Below are 19,462 nucleotides of genomic sequence, written 5' to 3' on the forward strand. Positions count from 1 at the left end.
TGAGATGGTGGTGAAAAGATGTGCGCATACCGGAACTTAAGACACTTGTATCTCAAATGATCTTTCCTCATTGAAATGAATGGAAATGCCATTAAATCATTGCGGTCTCCCCCAAAAATCCCAAGAATTTTTTTTTTGTATAGTGTTAAGTAGCACTATATAATATTGCTCTTTATAAAAACATAATGTAATGATATAATTAGAATGCAAAGAATACATTTTTGGGGGGTTTCATTCAGTCGACGTTGCTGCTCCTTAAGGTGTGTGCGCATTGGCCAACTGCAGGCAGCACAATACAGACATCATCTTGTTTTCCTTTGCGCTCGTCCCTTGAGGCGTCGTCCTTCTCCACGTCAGCCCCTCTCCTGCATCCTCCTCTCCAACACCGACTGCCCTCATGTCTTCCTTCACGACATCCATCAACCTTCTCTTCGCTCTTCCTCTCGCTCTCTTGCCTGGCAGCTCCGTCCTCATCATCCTCCTACCAAAATACTCACTCTTTCTCCTCTGGACGTGTCTGCTCTCTCTCTAACTTTGTCTCCAAAACATCGAACCTCGGCCGTCCCTCTGATGAACTCATTTCAAATTTTACCCAACCCGCTCACTCCTAGAGCGAACCTCAACATCTTCATTTCCGCCACCTCCAACTCTGCTTCCTGTTGCCTCTTCAGTGCCACTGTCTCTAATCCGTACATCTAGGCATGAAACCATACTGTTGCTCGCAAATACTCACTTGTGTCCTGAGTCTCGCCTCCACTACTCTTTGCCATAACTTCATTGTGTGGCTCATCCACTTTATTCCTCTATCGTTGCCACAGCTCTGGACATCACCTTTGTTCTTAAAAATGGGCACCAACAGCACACTTTTCCTCCATTCCTCAGGCATCTTCTCACCCGCTAGAATTCTGTTGAACAAGCTGGTCAAAAACTCCACAGCCACCTCTCCGAGATGCTTCCATACCTCCACAGGAATGTCATCAGGACCCACTGCCTTTCCATTTTCCATCCTCTTTAATGCCTTTCTAACTTCCCCCTTACTAATCATCGCCTCTTCCTGGTCCACCCCACTTGCCTCTTCTACTCTCCCTTCCCTCTCATTTTCCTCCTTCATCAACTCCTCGAAGTATTCTTTCCATCTCGCCAGCACACTGCTGGCACCAGTCAACACGTTTCCATCTCGATCCTTAATCACCCTAACCTGCTGCACATCCTTCCCATCTCTATCCCTCTGTCTGGCCAGCCTGTAGAGATCCTTTTCTCCTTCTTTAGTGTCCAACCTGGCCTTTGCCACCACCAGTCATCTTCCACACCAGCATCCTATGCTGTCTTGCCACACTCTCCCTTACCGCTACCGTACAGTCGGTAACCTCCTTCAGATGACATCGTCCGCACAAGATGTAATCCACCTGCGTGCTTCTACCTCCGCTCTTGTAGGTCAGCCTATGTTCCTGCCTCTTCTGGGGGAAAAAAAAAAAAGTGTTCACTACATCCATTTGCATCCTTTTTGCAAAGTCTACCACCATCTGTCCTTTTCCTGGATGCCGTACTTACCCATCACTTCTTCATCACCCCTGTTGCCTCCACCAACATGTCCATTACAATCTGCACCAATCACGACTTCCTCTGTACAATACAGACATGCGTACTGTATATACATGGAGACGGTCCTCAGCTCCTCCGTAAGTCGTAGTAATATTAGTCGTTGAAGTGACGTCGTTTATCGACACAGACGATAAAGAATATATGCGGCTTCTTTCCATGGTTCCTAATTCCGTCCATGAAAAGCGTCAACTTTTGGCACAAACGACACACACTTTCTACTACGTGACACGTACTCTTTTTTTTATATCATACAAATACAGACTCTGTTTAGTGCCTAAACTTGTCCGACTTCCAACGTGTTGGCATTTCTCTGACAAGCCCAATTCTCCGCCTAATCTTTATCTTCCACCCAAAAACGGCGCTGATCTCAAATCCAAAGCGATGCAACGCCGCCATCTACGTGGATCCGGTAGTCATTACAGCGGTTTACAAACCCGAGTTTTACAGACAAGCAGGCTGACACCCTCTTCCGCGCCTACCCGTCGAAAGACGTACTTGACGAATATGTACAACTGTGGCAATGAAGGTTTGGATTCCAGTTCATGAATCCGAACATTTGCAGCAGTGTTCATGGTAAAAATGATCATAAAGAATGTTGGGGAAGAAGAAGATTGATGTCCCAGAGCATGCTGGGATTGCCCCGCCGTCACCGAGTGTCGTCATGTTCGGTTCCACCGTAGCAGGCTGGCATCTTGTACGGTTCTTCGATTTGACGCCTAACCTCCAGTGCGCCAAGTTAGCTAACATGTCAACGCTCTGAAAGGAACTTTGTGAATTTCAGAATAAAATTTGTGCACGATTTGGACAGTGGACATAACCTTAAACGGCCTTTTGTGATGTAATCCAATGTGTTTGTGATATTGGGTCTGAAAAGGAAAAGCGAGAGCGCTCGGGATTCACACGGATTACTGCGCGTATTTTATTGTGAATAATTGTGACCGGATGTGCCACCGGTGCTTGCCGCGCGCTCGACGGTCGTCTGGCCCGTGTGGGGGCGACTCGTTGGACTGCGGCGATTGCGTTTTCGGGCAACATGGAGCGAATCTCTGTGGGATTTACTCGGAAGGGATTTTAACAACCGCCGGGGGAAAATGGCCGAGAGGTGAGTCCGACCGACGCGTATTTTCACCGCTCGCCTGGTTGCGGGATGAAGCGAGCGTCATTGCCTCGGTCGGTCGGGAGGACGGACGGACGTTCGCCGCGTTCGGGCCACCATTCATCAACGTTCTCGCCGCCCTCCAAAAATAACAAATAAAACAACCCAAAAAAGCAAATTAAAAAAACCAAGGCCGTGGCAGGTGTGGCTCTCTCGGCGTGCGGTGCTCGCCGACTCTCGCTGGGCTTTGTCGGCCGCCGGTGCCCCGGAGGAGGCTGGAGGCTGCCGGCTGCCGGCTGCCGGCTGCGTGCACCTGTCGGAGCGAATCGTCCTCACTGGAATGCGGCTAACACGGGATGCTAACGGAGGATGCTAAGCGAGCATCAGTGTGGGATGAGGAGGAGGCTGCCGCTTTTTGTTTTCTTTCTTTCTTCGTCGTCGTCGTCTTCAGCATCCTCGCCATGGATGGAGGCCGTCAATCAAATGTTGCTTTTTGGTCGACAATTAGTGCGTTTGAATGGAAAAATGGTCACTTTCCTGGCCAAATACATTTTCTTTCCAAATACAACTTTCGCTGTCAATTTTTGCACTTCGGTGCACAAATGTCACACTTCACTCATGGAATGTAGACCTCGAAAGCGAAATGTGAAGTTTTTGTGGCCTTATCGTGATGACAGGAAGTGCGGCGCCCTCCTGCTTCCATTGCCGCACCTTTCGAGCTCTCACACAATTGCACAATTTCATCATCACCAAAGGTGGAAAAACTGTTGTTTCCATACACGATGGCATAGAGCGGGCAGCACAGTGTGAAACTGGTTAGTTTGTCTGGCTCGCAGTTTTCGAGGACCAGGATCCACATCTGGTCACTGGCCTTCCCGTGTGGAGTTTGCATGTTCTCATGGTTCTCCCCGCCTCTCGCCCTGTTTTCTAGGGCAGGCTCCATCCAGCTCACCCGCCACCGTAGTGAGGACAAGCGCGAGGGAAAATGGCTGGATGCATTTCATAAGGCAATTAATTTGTGACCGCTACTAGTGAATTTGGCATTCAAGAGTTTAGGATGTGAGCTGCACGAGCTTGACAAAGCAGCTGTTTTAAACCTGGACTTCAGCCAAAATGTAGCAACTGGATGATGAAGTCAACCTCTCCGCACACGGCCAACGGGAGAGCTCATGTTAGTGGTCGGGAATAACGACCGAGGTGTGTTCCCGACTCGCTGTTTAGCCGGCGTGCGGCGGAACATTTCAAATTTGAATGCAGTTCGGGAAGGAGGGCGCACTCGACCTTTTCGCTTCTGCGGACGTTTCTCGAGTTGACGAGGCTAGCCTAGCCTGTATCTGGCACAGCATGCTACTCAGCTATGCTAGCATAGTTAGCCTCGCTGAATAATTGATGCCCGATGCATTTGTGTGTCACAGGGATCGTGTAACATGTAAATCACGACACACGCATATTGAGCTTGGCTGCTCTGAACTTTACACAAAATGAGGATTTTGTTGTGTGTGCGCATGATGATGCATTTGAATGGAAGGTCAACAGAGAAATGATGCACCGTTATGATTATGGGTCAAAATATTGCAAACAGCCATCAGTAACCACAGTCATGTAAATGGTCAACATTTACATACAATTTGTCAAAACCGAGCCTTGGAATTTGCCCGATGTGGCCTCTTCGAACTGCAACCCCAATTCCAATCAAGTTGGGACCTTGTGCTAAACATAAATCAAAACAGAATACAATGATTTGCAAATCACGTTCAACCTATATTCAATTGAATACACTACAAAGACAAGATATTTCATGTTCAAACGGATAAACCGGATTGTTTTGAGCAAATAATCATGAACTTGGAATTGTATGGCTGCAACGCGTTCCAAACAAGAGTGAGAAAGTGGAGGAATGCTCATCCGACACGTGTTTGGAACGTCCCGCGGGTGAACAGGCTCATTGGGAACAGGTGGGGGCCGCGATGGCTTCCCTGAAGTGCGCAGTCGTTCACAAGCAAAGATGGGGCGAGGTGAACAAGTGCGGGAGAAAATACTCCAACGGTTTAAGGACAATGTTCCTCAACGTACAATTTAGGGATTTCATCATCTACGGCCCAGAATATCATCAAAAGGTTCAGAGAATCTGGAGAAATCACCGCATGGAAGCGGCGAGGCCGAAAACCGACATCGAATGGCCGTGACCTTCGATCCCTCGGGCGGCGCTGCATCCAAAAACGACATCGATGTGTAAAGGATATCAGGAACACTTCAGAAAACCAATGTCAGTAAATACACTTCGGCGCCACGTCCGTAAGTGCAACTTGAAACTCTACTATGCGAAGCAAAAGCCATTTATCAACAACACGCCGGCTTCTCTGGGCCCGAGCTCATCTAAGATGGACCGACGCAAAGTGGAAAAGTGTTCTGTGGTCCGACGAGTCCGCATTTCAAATTTTTGGGGGGAAATTGTGGACGTCGTGTCCTCCGGGCCAAAGAGGAAAAGAACCATCCGGACCGTTATGGACGCAAAGTTCAAAAGCCGGCCTCTGTGATGGTATTTCCTTTGATGGGAACATCGCCCCTACCAAGATGGCCGCCACAAAGTTGCGTCGGTTACCTGGACTGCTAACAGCGCACTGGTGTATCTCATCTTCATATCAATGTACATGTCCACCAAATATCAGGACCCAAAATCAAACTGACTTCCAGTTCTGGATTTTTGGAAACTTTCTGCCACTTTTCAAAGTGACGATCACATTTACCCAAAGGAATGGTTGACAACAAAATGGCAGACATTCTCTTCAATTTCAGGCACGGGTCCTTGAGTTTTTTGCGTGTCCTGTCACGATGAACATATACATCCAATTTTGTGTGGATCGGTGCAACTGGCGCCAGGGGCTCTATATCTGTGTGCGTGTGTTGATTTGTTGTCGTCTGTCTGTTCCGAAATTCCGGAGGTCCGGAGAGTGCCTGGTGATTGGCGGAGAACCAGGAAATAAGTGCGCCGTCTTGGCTTGGGACAAACGAGAGCTCATTTGTTCTTGCTGTCACGATGCGCATTTAATTTTGTGCGACTCAATGCAGTGCTTGTGAGGTATGAGGTTCGATTGTGTGGAGATGATTGATCGCTTTTATTGATGACGACAACCCATCGTGATGATTACTGGTTGTTATGTTAATATACTGACCTGAAGAAATGAGTACTACATATAATTACTTTAAGTGTCAGGAAAAATGAATGGCCATTCAAGCAAATTTTTGCTAGCAGCTAGCAGCGGAGGTCCGATGAATGGGTGGGGGGTCACTTTCCCACTCTAATGGGATTATGTCTTATTGTAGTAGTTGGAGTGTGTGTGTGTGTGTGTGTGTGTGTGTGTTGCTGTACTTGTTTGTGGGGTGGGTGTGTGGTGAGACGGGTGCGTGTGTTGATGTGACAAGATGGGAGACTGTTAACAAGGAGGAGGCCATTTTAATCAACTGTGCTTGTGTGTGTCTGTGGGCCAATCGGCATTACACGCACTCACACACACACACACTGCCAGGTTGTGGAAATGAAAGAATTCCCCGCAGCCGTTGTTGTTGTTGTTGTTTTTGCAGTGAAGGTTTGAGTGGTGGCGGCAGTATATCAACACACTAAGCTGCATTGTAACACTTTGATTTGCGCGCGCACACGCACGACTCGGAGGGGAAGGTGGAGACGATTCAAGCGCAAGCTGCCGCCGTCGTTACATCCAAATGCTTTTGGGAGGCGCAAATATTAATATGTCACCTGAAGGAAAGCATTGATAATTGATGCGCTGTGTTGAAAAAATGAAATTGTGACAAACAACAACAACAACAACATAAGTAAGTGCAGGCAGTGGGATTTTCTCTCATTTTTTCTTCTTTTTTGTTTTGTTTGCCTCTTATCCGAGGTGGGGTCGCGGGGGAAGTAGCTTTAGCAGGGACGCCCAGACCTCCCTCTCCCCAGCCACTTCATCCAGCTCTTCCGAGGCGTTCCCGGGCCAGCCGGAAGACGTAGTCTCTCCGGCGTCTCCTGGGTCGTCCCCGGGGTCTCCTCCCGGTGGGACGTGCCCGGAACACTTCACCAGGGAGGCGTCCGGGAGGCATCCAAATCAAATAATAATACATACATAATATAATACATACACGAAGACGGTCACAACGGCTCAGTAAGATGTAATAATAGTAATTGTAGCAAGTTATTTTTTGCTGAAGATAAAGAATATATTACTGTGAGTACAGTTATATTGTCTGTCTGTGTATTGCTGCACCATTTGTGTTTAAATATCCATTACTATCCATTACAACGTCCGAAACGTCAGTGTCCGTCGATGGCATTTGGCATGGTCTGTTACCATTAAGTTAACAGACTTTTGTAAGAGAAAGGTCATGTGAAGTTTTCTGCTGCCCTCGAGTGCTAATAACTCCAATAGTTGTATATTTCACTTAATGCTAATGCTCATTAGCATCGATGTTGCTGTGGTTTAACCCTTTCAGCAATGGATTGAACACAAATGGTTCAGCAACATGTGGACAGCCAATGCAACAGTCCTCACAGGCATGTGTAGAACTAACATTAGTGCCGCACTGATGAGCTCAGGGAGGAGACGAGACCTACTTGCGTTCGAGGCAGGACACGACCCCGCCGATGAAAGATGAGATACGAGTTACCAGCGTGGTCAGGGGACAAATTAAACTCATATCTCAAAGCACCACTGTAATGTAAATATTTTACAACTTACAATAGAGGTGTGTAGACATTACTTATGGCTGACCAATTAATCGGCTGGCTGATTCAATCAAATGATATTTGAACTTTTCAAATAATACAAAATACTTTTTTTTTTTTTTTTTAACACAATAACACATTACAACAAAACAAAGAATTGGCCAATCTCTGCGGATTTTTCTTTCTGTGGTAAAGTTAAACTAATCCTTAAGGACAAAATATTGTAAAACAGTCATGTTCTTACTGTAATTCTTTTATTGTTGTAAGCCTTAAGGAACCAAAGAAGAAGTTATTCGTGATATATTTTTCAATTAATCGGCTGATTAGTCAGTCATCGGAATTTTATTCTGCCAAACATTGGCCCCAGAAAACCTGCCCATACGGCTCGGGCCACAGTCAATACGGTATGAAATATGTCATTACAGTACGTGTACAGGCACTCGATGGGAATCGTTTATGCCGCAGTGTAAATGCAGCAAGCTGCTCAATTCGTGCGTGCGTCCTAATGGCTGTGATTGGTCCACAGGGTTGCAGGCTGCGGGGTCAGAGTGGTCAAACAAACCCACTCAAGTGTTCCACGTGCTATTCAAAGCCACTCAACACCCACAATCCGTGTGTGTGTGTGTGTGTGTGTGTGTGTGTGTGTATGTAATTGAGCTGTAAAAGACTGGCCGAGCACAATTTGTCCCTTGATGCCCGTGATGGCCTTCTGGGTGTACTGTATATACACTGTACTGTAGAAAATGCAACACAACACAACAACATTGGGAGTCAGGTAAGTTGGTTGAAATTACGGTGTCAAGCCACTGTTAGGGTTTGAAGTCAGGTTTAGGTTTTGATGTTAGTTTCAGTCAGGGTTAGGATGACTGCCAGCCCTCCCAGCTAACATGGAAATTGGACTTCTAAAGCCGTCAACGGCAGTGAATGTGTTAAGTTTGGGTTTCAAATGAAGGTTTCGGGATAGTATTAGTTTCGAACAAGGGTTAGGGTTTTAAGTCAGGGTTAGGGTTTTAAATTAGGGTTTCGAGCCTGGGTTAAGGTGTCACAATGTCGCTCCAGAGATAACAAAGTGTCCATATACCGTAGTGTAGCGTTCCATTCCTTTCCTTATCCTACCTTACCTTACTTTAACACACCAGCTTGGCACCGTACCGCACCGCACCGTACCGCGCCTTGCCTGACATCTTGCATGTTGTCTGCGTGAGGCTGGAATCGTGGGATTTAGGTGGGATGGGGGTGGCGGGTGGTGTCACGCTACCTTTGCGGACGTGTGGCACACGTGCGGCGGCGGCGGCGGAGGGTCACGCCATCGCCGAGGACACGGTTGCCAGGAGACCGTCTCCACTGCACTCGACTGATACGCGGCATCCAGTGTAGCGCGTATACCTGTGCGCTTGCGTGTGCGTGTTCGTAATCTTGTACATGTTCCCCATCAAATAAACAAATGAACTCAACCGTGTGTGTGTGTGTGTGTCCACACATTTTAAAGGCAGCGAGGATGTGCTTTTTCTTTCGCTTTTTGTGTGTGCTTATTAATGATGGCACCACAGATGTCTGATGCCATCGGGGGTTGGGGGGGATAAAGGTGCATAGAGCAGCAAGTAAACTGTAACAAAAGGAGGACAAGAACAGTCAACGCAGAATTCAGTCGGTCATTGCACATAAAAATTAGCTGTTTAAAATGCAAAAGTATTAATGAATTGCTTCAATTGTGAAATAATCATGATAATGTTCGGGTTTCAAGTCAAGGTTTTGCATTTGGGTTCTAAGTTCACTTTTCAAACAAGGGTTGCGTTTTAAAATGCAGGTTTTGAGTACGCCGACAAATAACTGTTATTTGAATAACTGCTTGAATATTGTTACACTTTCTCAATGAATAAGATTTTTTTTCAAAAAAATACATTTCCATCCTATTACTGAAAAACAGCAGATGATTTCAAATTGACAGTAGAGAAAATGCACAAACAAAAACTGATTATGATTCAGTTCCTGTTTTGGTCTGTAACTCCCGTCAGAATACCAGCAGCAGAAATGTCGATTTGTTTTGTATTTGTTGTAAAAGCAGATGTTTGCAAGTGTTGAAAAACACAAAGCTAATCCGTCAGTTTTCATGGAGGATGACAGAAATCAGAGATTTAGTCGTGGACAATCTTGAAGTTAAACAAGGACAATTCATCGATGATCAAAATAGTTGTTGATTAATTTGACAGTCGCTTGGTTGTCGATTCATCGAGTAATTATTGCACCTCTAGTTTCCAGGCTGGTTCAAGTTAGGGTGTCAAATTAGAATTCTGGTTTCAAACAGGTTTTGGGTTTCAGAATAGGTGAACAAGACAGAGTAAGAGTTTGAAGTTGGGGTTTTAGATTTAGCTTTCAAAGCAAAAGTGTTAGGATTTCAAGACAACGTTAAGTAGGGCTGGCATCGTTTGGATTTGAGCAGTTCCGGTCCCGATTCCGGTTCCTCGTTTCCGTTCCGGATCCAAACGATTCTCGATTCCGATTCTTTTTGGGGGGCCGGCTCGAAAGAGTTTGCATGTTTTAAATAAACGCTATCCACATGATGAACATCCATTTTCTTAGCAACCCCGCAGCATCGACTCAAATGAACACTTGACTCGGGGTTCTGTATGACCGGTAGCGATAGCAAACCGATGCACTAAAAGGCAATGCGTGTGGAACTAACCCAATGGACTGAATATTCATTCATTCATGTTTCAGCTAAAAGTTAAATCCAGCATTGCTAAAATAGTTATTTGCAACTGTTTTATCACATCGAGTGGTTTATAAGTGCGAGTTTTAAGCGTGTGGCCTTTTATTTTGAAGGGCACACACCAGAACTCGGCGTTTTGCCACGAAAAATAACCGCGAGGAAAAATGGGACCAAACGCTCTGTAAAACATTGATTCCCGGACGCGGCCTGCCCACTGACACGGAAAGTCATCGGTGGGATGTGGACCATCCTCGGCGTCACGTTGACGGGGCGACATCCGGGAAGCGTTCGCAGCGCTTCACGTTTTCCACATTTGCCTATGGCACTGCCTTATTCCAGAATAGATTATTCATTTTTTTTCTTCATGAAAAGTTGAAAAGGCTCTAAAAGTGAAGTCCTGTGAATCCTTTTGGATGCACTAAGTGCATCTAGAAAGCATTCACAGCGTTTTACTTTTTCCCCTCATTTGATAGCTTTAACAAATTGAGTCCAATCGACAATTTTGTTTGACTCATGCATAAGTAATGACAGCCTTTTCGAATCAATCGAGTGTTCTACCGATTATCCCATCGATTAACCGAGTCATCAGATCGAAATTGCTTTTGCATTATCAAACGCAATAACATGTACGTGCGAGGTGCATGTCTTATTTTTGTCCGTATCCTTATTTTCGGGATCGCAGTCCTCACGTTCTAGTGTAGCATCTGTGGCTTTGGGTATGTATGGCTTTAAAAGGCGGGGCCGGGCCTGGCGAGTGATGTGGGAGCCAGCGAATGAGCATCCTTAGTCCTTGTGGAAAAAAGATCCATGCAAGATTTTTGCTTCAGCCTTTTTTGCAATTCAATTCATTTCAATGGGAAATGATGTCTTCAGATACCAGTGTGGCTTCCCAATGTTGTGTGCGTCCACATTTGTGTTCTGTTGCTAACCAAAGCAGCGGCACCCGCCGTAACATAACATTCCGTCTCTCAGATGAATTCAAGTGTGGAGTATCACAACTTGTGTATGTGACGCATCACCAGAGAGGACGTAGACCATGTGGTTTTCAAAGAGGACAATGTTTGCGTTAATGTGAAGAAGACCAAGGAGATGGTGGTGGCCTTCCGGAGGGACAGAAGGCCCCTCCCTCCCACTGCATGTCGGAGGAGCAGCAGCGGAAGTGGTCTCCAGCCACAAGTACTTTAAAGTCCACCTTTCCGGGGACCTCGCCTGGAGGCGAAACACTTCCCGGCTGCTCAAGAAGGCACACCAACGTCTGCGACACGCTAGGCTGGGGAGCGGGTGTCTTGAGGAGCTTTTCCAAATGTGCTCCTCCGTCCGGCTCCCCTCGGGCAGGAGGCTACGGAGCATCCGATGCAGGACCACCAGGCTGAGGAACAGCTTCTTTCCAGAAGCTTTTATGAACCTTTTCCATTGACCCAGATCTACCCTCAACCAGCCTCGCTCCGCCCCATGTGGTCGCTTCTCCATTGCACCTTTTCGAGGCCGAGCGGTGACAACGCAGGCTGAGGAGAGCCATCTGAGTGGCCGACAGATGCAGGCGTTTGTTTAAGCGTGGTGGTGCCGCTGCCGTTCGATTGGCCGGTGGATGTCTTGTCCGTATTAGCGGAAGGAGAAATGAGCGTGTCTACCGGCGTATGGTTCAGAGAACGGCTCTACTCGGCTTTTGGATTACCGTGAAGCAGTGTCGTGAGAAGCTGAAGAAGCTCAAACACGACTACCGCAGCGCGAAAGACCAAAACGGGAGAAGCGGGGCCGATGAAATGGAGGCCGTTTATGGCCGCCGACCAACAATTTTGCTGGAAAGTGTACCTGACGGTGAGTTTTGTCATTTATTGAATGTCGTGTATATTTGCAACATCGTCGTGTTTCCCTTTCGAAGGAATTCTTGATTCGCCGTCGTCGTGCTTGATCCCGCCCGCTTCTGGAAAAGCAACGGAGGCCGAGCGAGGCCGGGCCGTTCTGGAACTTGTAATGGAAGAGCCGCGTCAGACTGCTCGAGCAGTGCTCTGTAGCCCCCCCGTCGCCCACCCTCATGCCAATTCATCCCTGCGCGATGAACCCTCGTTTCATTTCAATAGTTTGTGCAGTTCAAGTGTTTGGCATTTGTATTTTGGCTGCGTCCAAATAAATGTGCGTTGGTATGACAGTAAGCCTTTGAATCTCGGACGACACGATCGTAATCACGGCCTGTCACAATCACGGTAGCGGTTTGAGGGGGAGACTTGTTCGCTGACGAGCTAACAGATCAGCTAGCAAGCGCTAACAGGCGGCACGTGCGCGCCCTCAAGACGTCGGCGGGGAGGACATCTGTGCTGGCGCACTCGCCGTTTAAGACGATTGTACGCGGTCATCAAATGCCGACGCGTTGACGCTGACTCACTCGCGGGCGTTAGCGGCGGCGCGTAGCGTCGCGTGACGCCGACTAGCTGGCGTGGCGCGGCGCGTGTGTCGGAAAAGAGCGGCTCATGCATTTAACACGAGCCGCTGCGCAAATGGAGAAAGCCGTGATCAATGTTTCATGAGTTGAACATAGTTTATTAGGCACGCTGCCGCGTGTGCGTGCGTGTCACGTGACATTTTCTTGACGGGTCCAAACGCATTTGGGAACGCTTTTTACCTGTCGGAACTCACAGTGGAAGAAAACTGCGCGTATAAAGTGGACATGCAAGGTTTGAAGTCATTTGTTGAAAAAAAGATTTGTCTTGAGATTTGTTTTGCTGATTTGGGACAATTTTGATGTCAACTTTCCGAACTATGGCTCCATGTTTTTTGTACGTTTTTGTTTGCATGTACAGGTGTTTTTGCTTTATGTCGGGTTCTCAGCCTGGGGGCGCGGCCCCCTAGGGTGTTGCGAGTGTTGCGAGTCACGAACAGTCAGAAGGTTGTGGTACTGAACTTTCTCTACAATCTCTACGATTCAGTTTACAGGAAGCAAAGTTTGCGACATTTGATTAATTTAACAAAATCTAACAAAGGTCAATCGAGAATGTCAAAAAAATGTAATCAAGTTAGTAAGAAAATCAGATTTTTGAAAAAATTTTTTACTTAGCATAAAAGCCTGACCTTAAAAGGAGAAACAGAGGCCATTTTTGGATACAGCGATGCAAAACTGCCCGAAATCAGCAACTTACAAAATGTTTTTTAACCCTGTGATTAGTCAAGGAGGCCGACAGCCGATATATGGAGCCGATATCCATTTGCAGTGAAAGGGAACGTTTGTGCGTCAAAATTTGGAATAATACAAATGGCAACACGTAACTTCGTTGAAATGCCTTTTAAGCATGATGCGAATTAAACAGATTTCACATTTGCAACATGTTGGAGTTTTTTTTTTGCTTTTTCCAACTTAGACAACAGACAACAATCCTAACAAAAAGTGCAGGGAGCTCCCAGGCTGAGCAGCGGGGCTTAGAAAGTCAAATGGAAAATGAAACCAATAAATAGCTCCCAAAAGTGTTCAACAATAAGTAGTTTGACCAAATTTCAATGTAACTTAGACTGAATCTTGTCTTTTGTTTGCAAAAATTGCAGGGAGTTCCCAAGTTCAGCAGCATCTCTTACAAAGTTCACTGCAAATCGAAATACACCAATAAATAATTCCCCCAAGTTTGGCCGATATGCGTCAAAATGATTATCGGCCGGGCGGATGATCGCCGGCGATAATCGCTCTCTAATGGTAGTCGCGATCCCAAACTATACTTAGGAGCGATCGTCACATACAGCACCGCTCGATTGAATGGAGGAATATAACGGAGCAACCTTCACACGGGAGCTGCTGTAGGCCCCAACTCACGTCCAGAAGCTCACGCGTCCAAATTTCTGACGTCCCTCACTAGGCCATGCCCCTTAAAGGCGCACACACACTGCTTTTGTTGTTATGACTTGGCCTATCCAAACATACAGTAAATTACACAATTTTATTTCTTTACATTCTCGAATCATTCATTCATCTTCCGTTCCGCTTGTCCTCGCGCGGGTCGCGGGCGTGTCCCGGCTATCTTTGGGGCGAGAGGCGGGGTACGCTCTGAACCGGTCGCCGGCCCATCGCAGGGCGCATAGAAACAAACAACCATTCGCGCTTACGGCCAATTTCGAGTCTTCGATCAACCTCGCACGCGTGTTTTTGAGATGTGGGAGGAAAGCGGAGTGCCCGGAGAAAAGCCACGCAGGCACGCGGAGAACGTGCAAACTCCACACGGGCCAGGCCGGATTTGAACCCGCAACCTCACAACTGCGAGGCGGACGTGCGCCTTCTCAAATGAATGTCATTCGTTTGAAAGTAATTCAATTAGTCGGCGTGCGGGGGGGGGGAAAGCTGCCACGGCTGAGTCGGAATGACGAGACGGCGCAAAAGCTTCGCGGGCCGCCGCCTCCGGCCTTCCGAGGTGTCGTCGTGCCGGCTCGCTTTTGGGAATGGTCCAGTTGAGCTCAGGAAGCTCACCGGGAACGACGCGGGAGTTCCCCGGAGACGCGACGCGCCGGCGACAGATTGAGCGGAAGGTCGCGACGCGGCAGATGGCGGGGAGGAGCCGTGTAAGTCGTCGTAACGCTCCCTTTTGCGAGCTTCCCGGCGACGCCGCTCAGAGATCCTGATTATGAGTAGGGCCGCCACGAGCCATTATCTTGAGAATCGATCATTCTATCGATTAATACGATCATCGAATACCAATTTATTTTGCATTCAAATAGGATTGCACTGAACAGAATTTCTGTCGATTTTGTTAGTCGAAGCAGATGTCTGCAAAAAAAACAGATCATCCCTCTGCTTTCATGGCTGACTACAGAAATCGAAGAGGGCGAGGCCTCCCGCCTCGCCTTCCTGTCACCGCCAATAATTGTGTGGCCGCCATCTTGAAGTGATAGAGGGAGTGAGCGATGGAGGGGGCGGGGCGGCGACACCTGATAGGACAGCAGATGTTGAGGCCGCCGTCTGTCTGCCTCCGGCATCGAGTGCGGTCGTGCCGAAGTGACACGCGACACGGGAGCGCCTCGTGTCGTCATTCGTGCTTTCACGATCCGATTCCGCGTCGGGGGTCTTCAAAGTCCGCCATTTGCCGGCCTCTGCACGTTTTCTTGTTGGAGCATTCAATGAAACATCGCGGGGGAAAAGTCAACGCAACAATGGAAGAAAAGTTGCTTTATGAGGGTTCACACTTTTTATTTTGACTCGTTCTTAAATGCAAAAAACCTATATGGAATGGAAACTTGCCAGTCGTTCATTTTGACCAAACAAGCTTACTCAAAAGTTTCTAAACCTGTATCTGTCCAACACTTTTCCGACATTTGGAGATTTGTATCCAAGCTATTTTCACCACTTCCCATTGGGTAATATTGCGTAAAAGTAACAGGCACGGTGGGGACAGAGCAATAGCATCGACTTGCGGTGCAACCGAGAACACGCACTAGTATCAGGAAACGTGCTGGCATTCCGTCGCTGACGTGTGGGCCGGCCGAAATTTGGCTGAAAATCAAATGAGTCATCAGGAAACAAGCCTAAGTTGACTACTGAGTCGGATATATCTTTTTTCTACAGGCATCGTTTTTAAGTCCACAACGATGGAATAAGTGCCAATATTGGCAGTATTCGATAGGGCCTTTCATTACACTAAAGACTCCAAATTCGTCATTGTCGTGAAAGTGCCAGTTGACAGACATACCGTATGTTGTCAGCGCTGTGCAGTGAACGAGACGGCGGACGTAGATGTTGACTGGCGATGGTATCTCGACAGAAACAAATCTGCGGAGGAGTGTTGGGTCTACTTTCAAACGCCTTCTCCGTTCAATCTGGATGAGAATCTGGCGGATTTGCTTACCCGGGCAGAACCGAGCGGCGAGCGCTCGAAAGCCACGGAGACAAAGACAAAATGGAACGCCCGCAGGAATGCAAAATAAGCAAGACAAACGTCGCATTCAGGGACAGAAAGTGGCGAGGGAGAAGCTGGCCGGAGGACATGCGAAGATGTCGGTCGGGTGTCACGGTAAAGCGAGTTCAAGCCTCTCCCTGCTCCTCTCCGGATGCGCTCGGAAGGCGCGCTTTGCACAAATTGCAAATTGTCCCATTTTACACGCTGGAGTTGAACTTTTTGCAGCTCGGAAAGTTTCTTACCAAATAGACACGGCCTCAGCACCTTCGTAGGGGATCCGTATGCAATCGGTCAGTCATCGACTGTACCGATGGGCGCTCCTTCACTGCCAGCTGGTTTCAAAGCAGAAATCCAAATATTGCCGGCCAACGCAAACTAGAAAAGCACAAAATGATAGCAAAATTGGCCTTCGTTTACACATCTACAACTAAGAAACGTGCCACGAGCGACACTGACTCGCCGCATGGCTCGAGTTCAACGAATCCTATTGTTCCAGATTAGCCAGTTAGCATTCTTGAATCGATTCGTGTCTTTCCACAAGAGCCAAATATAAATCGGATGGTTTCTGAAGAGTCAGATATCGTTCTTGAAATCAGCCCTATCGTGCCAAGTCGACAAAATATCATTCTGTGATCGAAAAACATCTTCCGTCGAATTCAAATATTCTTCTTGAATCGTATTGAATCGTTCCAGGTTAGCCCGATAGCATCTTGGATCAAATTGTATTCTTCAAGGTGAGTCGAGTAGCCTTCTGCAATCCAATTGCGTCCTTCCAGAAGGGACAGAAATCGTTCTTGGATTGAATCGTGTAGACTTTACGCCGATCTGATCGGTTTGATCGGTATCGGCCGATAATTAGCATTTTATGCTGATCGGTCATAATTTGCCGGTCTGACGGGTGATCGCAAAAGACATTTACCCTGCGTCTCGGTCTACAGTCGACAAGTACAGACAATAAACGAACGAGTCCTTCAAAAAGACGCATTGCTCCATCTTGTGATCGGTTATCGTTTTTTTTTTTACACTTTCTGATCGGTGATCGGCCCCAAAAATCCGGATCGTGTAAAGCCTAGAATCGTATCATTCCAGCTAAGTATCATTCGTCCGAGTTGTGAGCAAGCGTAGTCGGAAACACGCGACGGCGCCTGCGAGCTTCAGGTTTTAACGCTTTGTTCACCCTTCAGCGTAAATTGTGCGGAGGTTGTACGACGTCACTAGCGTGTGAGCGGCAACAAGACGGCCGACGTCCCGCAGCCGTCAGTCGGCCGTGTGGTTCCAAATGCGCGGCGACCTTTTAGCCGCTCCGATCACCCTCGTCCACTCGCGTTAGCGTGACAGACGCTAGCGCCGCCGCTGATCACTTCACACCCCCGTCCCGCCGTTAACACAGACGACGTCCGGCCTCTGATACGACGTCGAAAGCCAACTACTGGGTTGTCCGTTTCCGTGGTTGCACCTTTCACGCGGAATGGCGCCATGCGGAACAAAACCAAACCAAAAAACACCAGAAAATGGCTTTGAATATTGCCGCAACACGGCATCAGATCATTTGAGGACGTCGGTAGTAAGAGGTAGAAAATAGTCGACAAAAGAAAGAGGAGACTCTCTTCTGTCACCATTTTAAAAAAAAAAGGCTTGCTTCTCGCTTTGACTGTTCTTCAGTAATCAGAAGTAGAGCAGGGGTTGGTTTCACCCAAAACAGACAAGCAGGGCCAACGGCGACCCGTTGAAAAACCTACTTGCCGAATATCCGGGGCATGAATGCTCGGATTCCAGCTGACGGGAGAAGCGGACGTCGCGGCATCGTGTCGTACCGTTATGCCCGAGCGGCGTCCGATGCAACCGCCTCCAAAAACCCCGAAGACGAGCGGGGCGACTTGGCCAAACCCCCCGATTCCTTGTCAGTGCCATGGGGAGACAACGGTCGTAGAATCCCATCTTGAACAGTGTGCGTGAAAGGGGTTCATGTGTTCACTGTTATTTCTCACCCGTGAATATTTCATTCGGCGGCGTCGGCTAAAGTGGGTCATTTGGAACGCAAACACACGAAGCAATTATGGCCAATTAATCCTCCGGAACAGCCTCCTTCTTCTACTCCGTTCGATACAGAGGCACCGCGACGGCCCCCACGCACGAACACGCGCAAAATGTGTCAAAGTATCCAAATAGTCGAAACGCTTCTCGACATCCTGCGAATCAACTCATTAGATGGCGGCAGCGTCTGTTGTGATGCGCAAAATACTCGGACAGCGACAACGGCGCTCAACACAGCGGGCGGGTGAAGTGAGTGTCGACTGTCCAACTTTCCACTCGCGGTTTGCGACCGTACCTCGGAAACCGGCAAACTTGCAGGTCGACTTCAAATCCTCGTTCCGTGAGCCATTCGACAGCCGGCCAAGTCTGCACTCTCGCTCGCTGACGCCCACGTCACGTCACGCGCACGGCCGGGCCCCGCCTTTTAAAGCCACGCGCACGCACTCAAAGTCGCACACGCTACGGCGCGACGTGAGGATGACGACCCCAAGAGGACAAAAGTCATAACTGCCCCTCACAAGCACAGCGTTTAGTCATACAAAATCAATTCCCATAGGATTCATCGGTAGTCAAACACTCCATTTTGAAAATGGTCAATAGTTGCAGCCCGACTGTAAAAGCTGCGATTCTAACACATTTTCTTTTCCGCCTTGGCGGGTTGAAAGCAGCCATCGCCGTCCCAAACGCTGGCACTGACGTCATTAATTATCTGAATGCGGGAAGTCGCAACAGCTGTGAACGCAGACTTGAGACACAGCGGTGTCCCACTTCGCCGGTAAATCCTGGCTCTCCCGGGGCACCAATTTGGGGTGACGTCCGTGTGAAAGGCGCTAGCGTAGCATTTATTAGTATCGGTTATTCCATCCATCCGTCCATCCGTTTTCGGAGCCGCTTCTCCTCACGCGGGTCGCGGGCGTGCCGGAGCCTATCCCGGCGGTCATCGGGCAGGAGGCGGGGTACGCCCGGAACCGCTTGCCGGCCGATCGCGGGGCGCGTACAAACAAACAAACAGCCATTCGCACTCACGTTCACACCTGCAATTTAGAGTCTTCAATTAACCTGGCTTGCATGTTTGTTGGATGTGAGGGGAAATCGGAGTACCCGGAGAAAACCCACGCAGGCACGGGGAGAACATGGCGGGGCCGGGGATCGAACCGACCCCGGTCCTCGGAACTGTGAGGCAGACGCTCTAACCAGTTGTCCGCCGTTGTTATTATTATTATTATTATTATTATTATATTAGTAGTAGTTTATGATTTGTGCATGTATTGCAGTTGCGCAGTTGTACACCTCAATAATATTTCGCCTTTGCCTTCCGCCCAGCAAAGGCGCAATATTGCTGCACTTTCGCACGTAATTAAACGACGTCGGCATCTGGCGTGAGTCCGTGACATTTAAAATACTCGATGGACAGCACAACAGCATTGCGCTACCTG

At 48.1% G+C, this 19,462-nt stretch overlaps 1 protein-coding gene across 2 annotated transcripts in view; it reads left to right on the plus strand.

The window, feature by feature from the left end:
- The first annotated feature begins 2,585 nt into the window (after positions 1-2,585).
- The window catches only part of arhgap39 (Rho GTPase activating protein 39), a 32,168-nt gene continuing 15,291 nt past the window's right edge, over positions 2,586-19,462 (plus strand). For both annotated transcript variants that reach the window (XM_061683028.1, XM_061683029.1), the window contains exon 1: positions 2,586-2,704. In XM_061683028.1, the coding sequence (XP_061539012.1) occupies positions 2,694-2,704 (11 nt within the window). In that variant the 5' untranslated portion in view covers positions 2,586-2,693. The remainder of the gene's footprint in view (positions 2,705-19,462) is intronic.

This window comes from Phycodurus eques, chromosome 8 (genome assembly GCF_024500275.1).
Source record: "Phycodurus eques isolate BA_2022a chromosome 8, UOR_Pequ_1.1, whole genome shotgun sequence".
Lineage (NCBI taxonomy): Eukaryota > Metazoa > Chordata > Actinopteri > Syngnathiformes > Syngnathidae > Phycodurus > Phycodurus eques.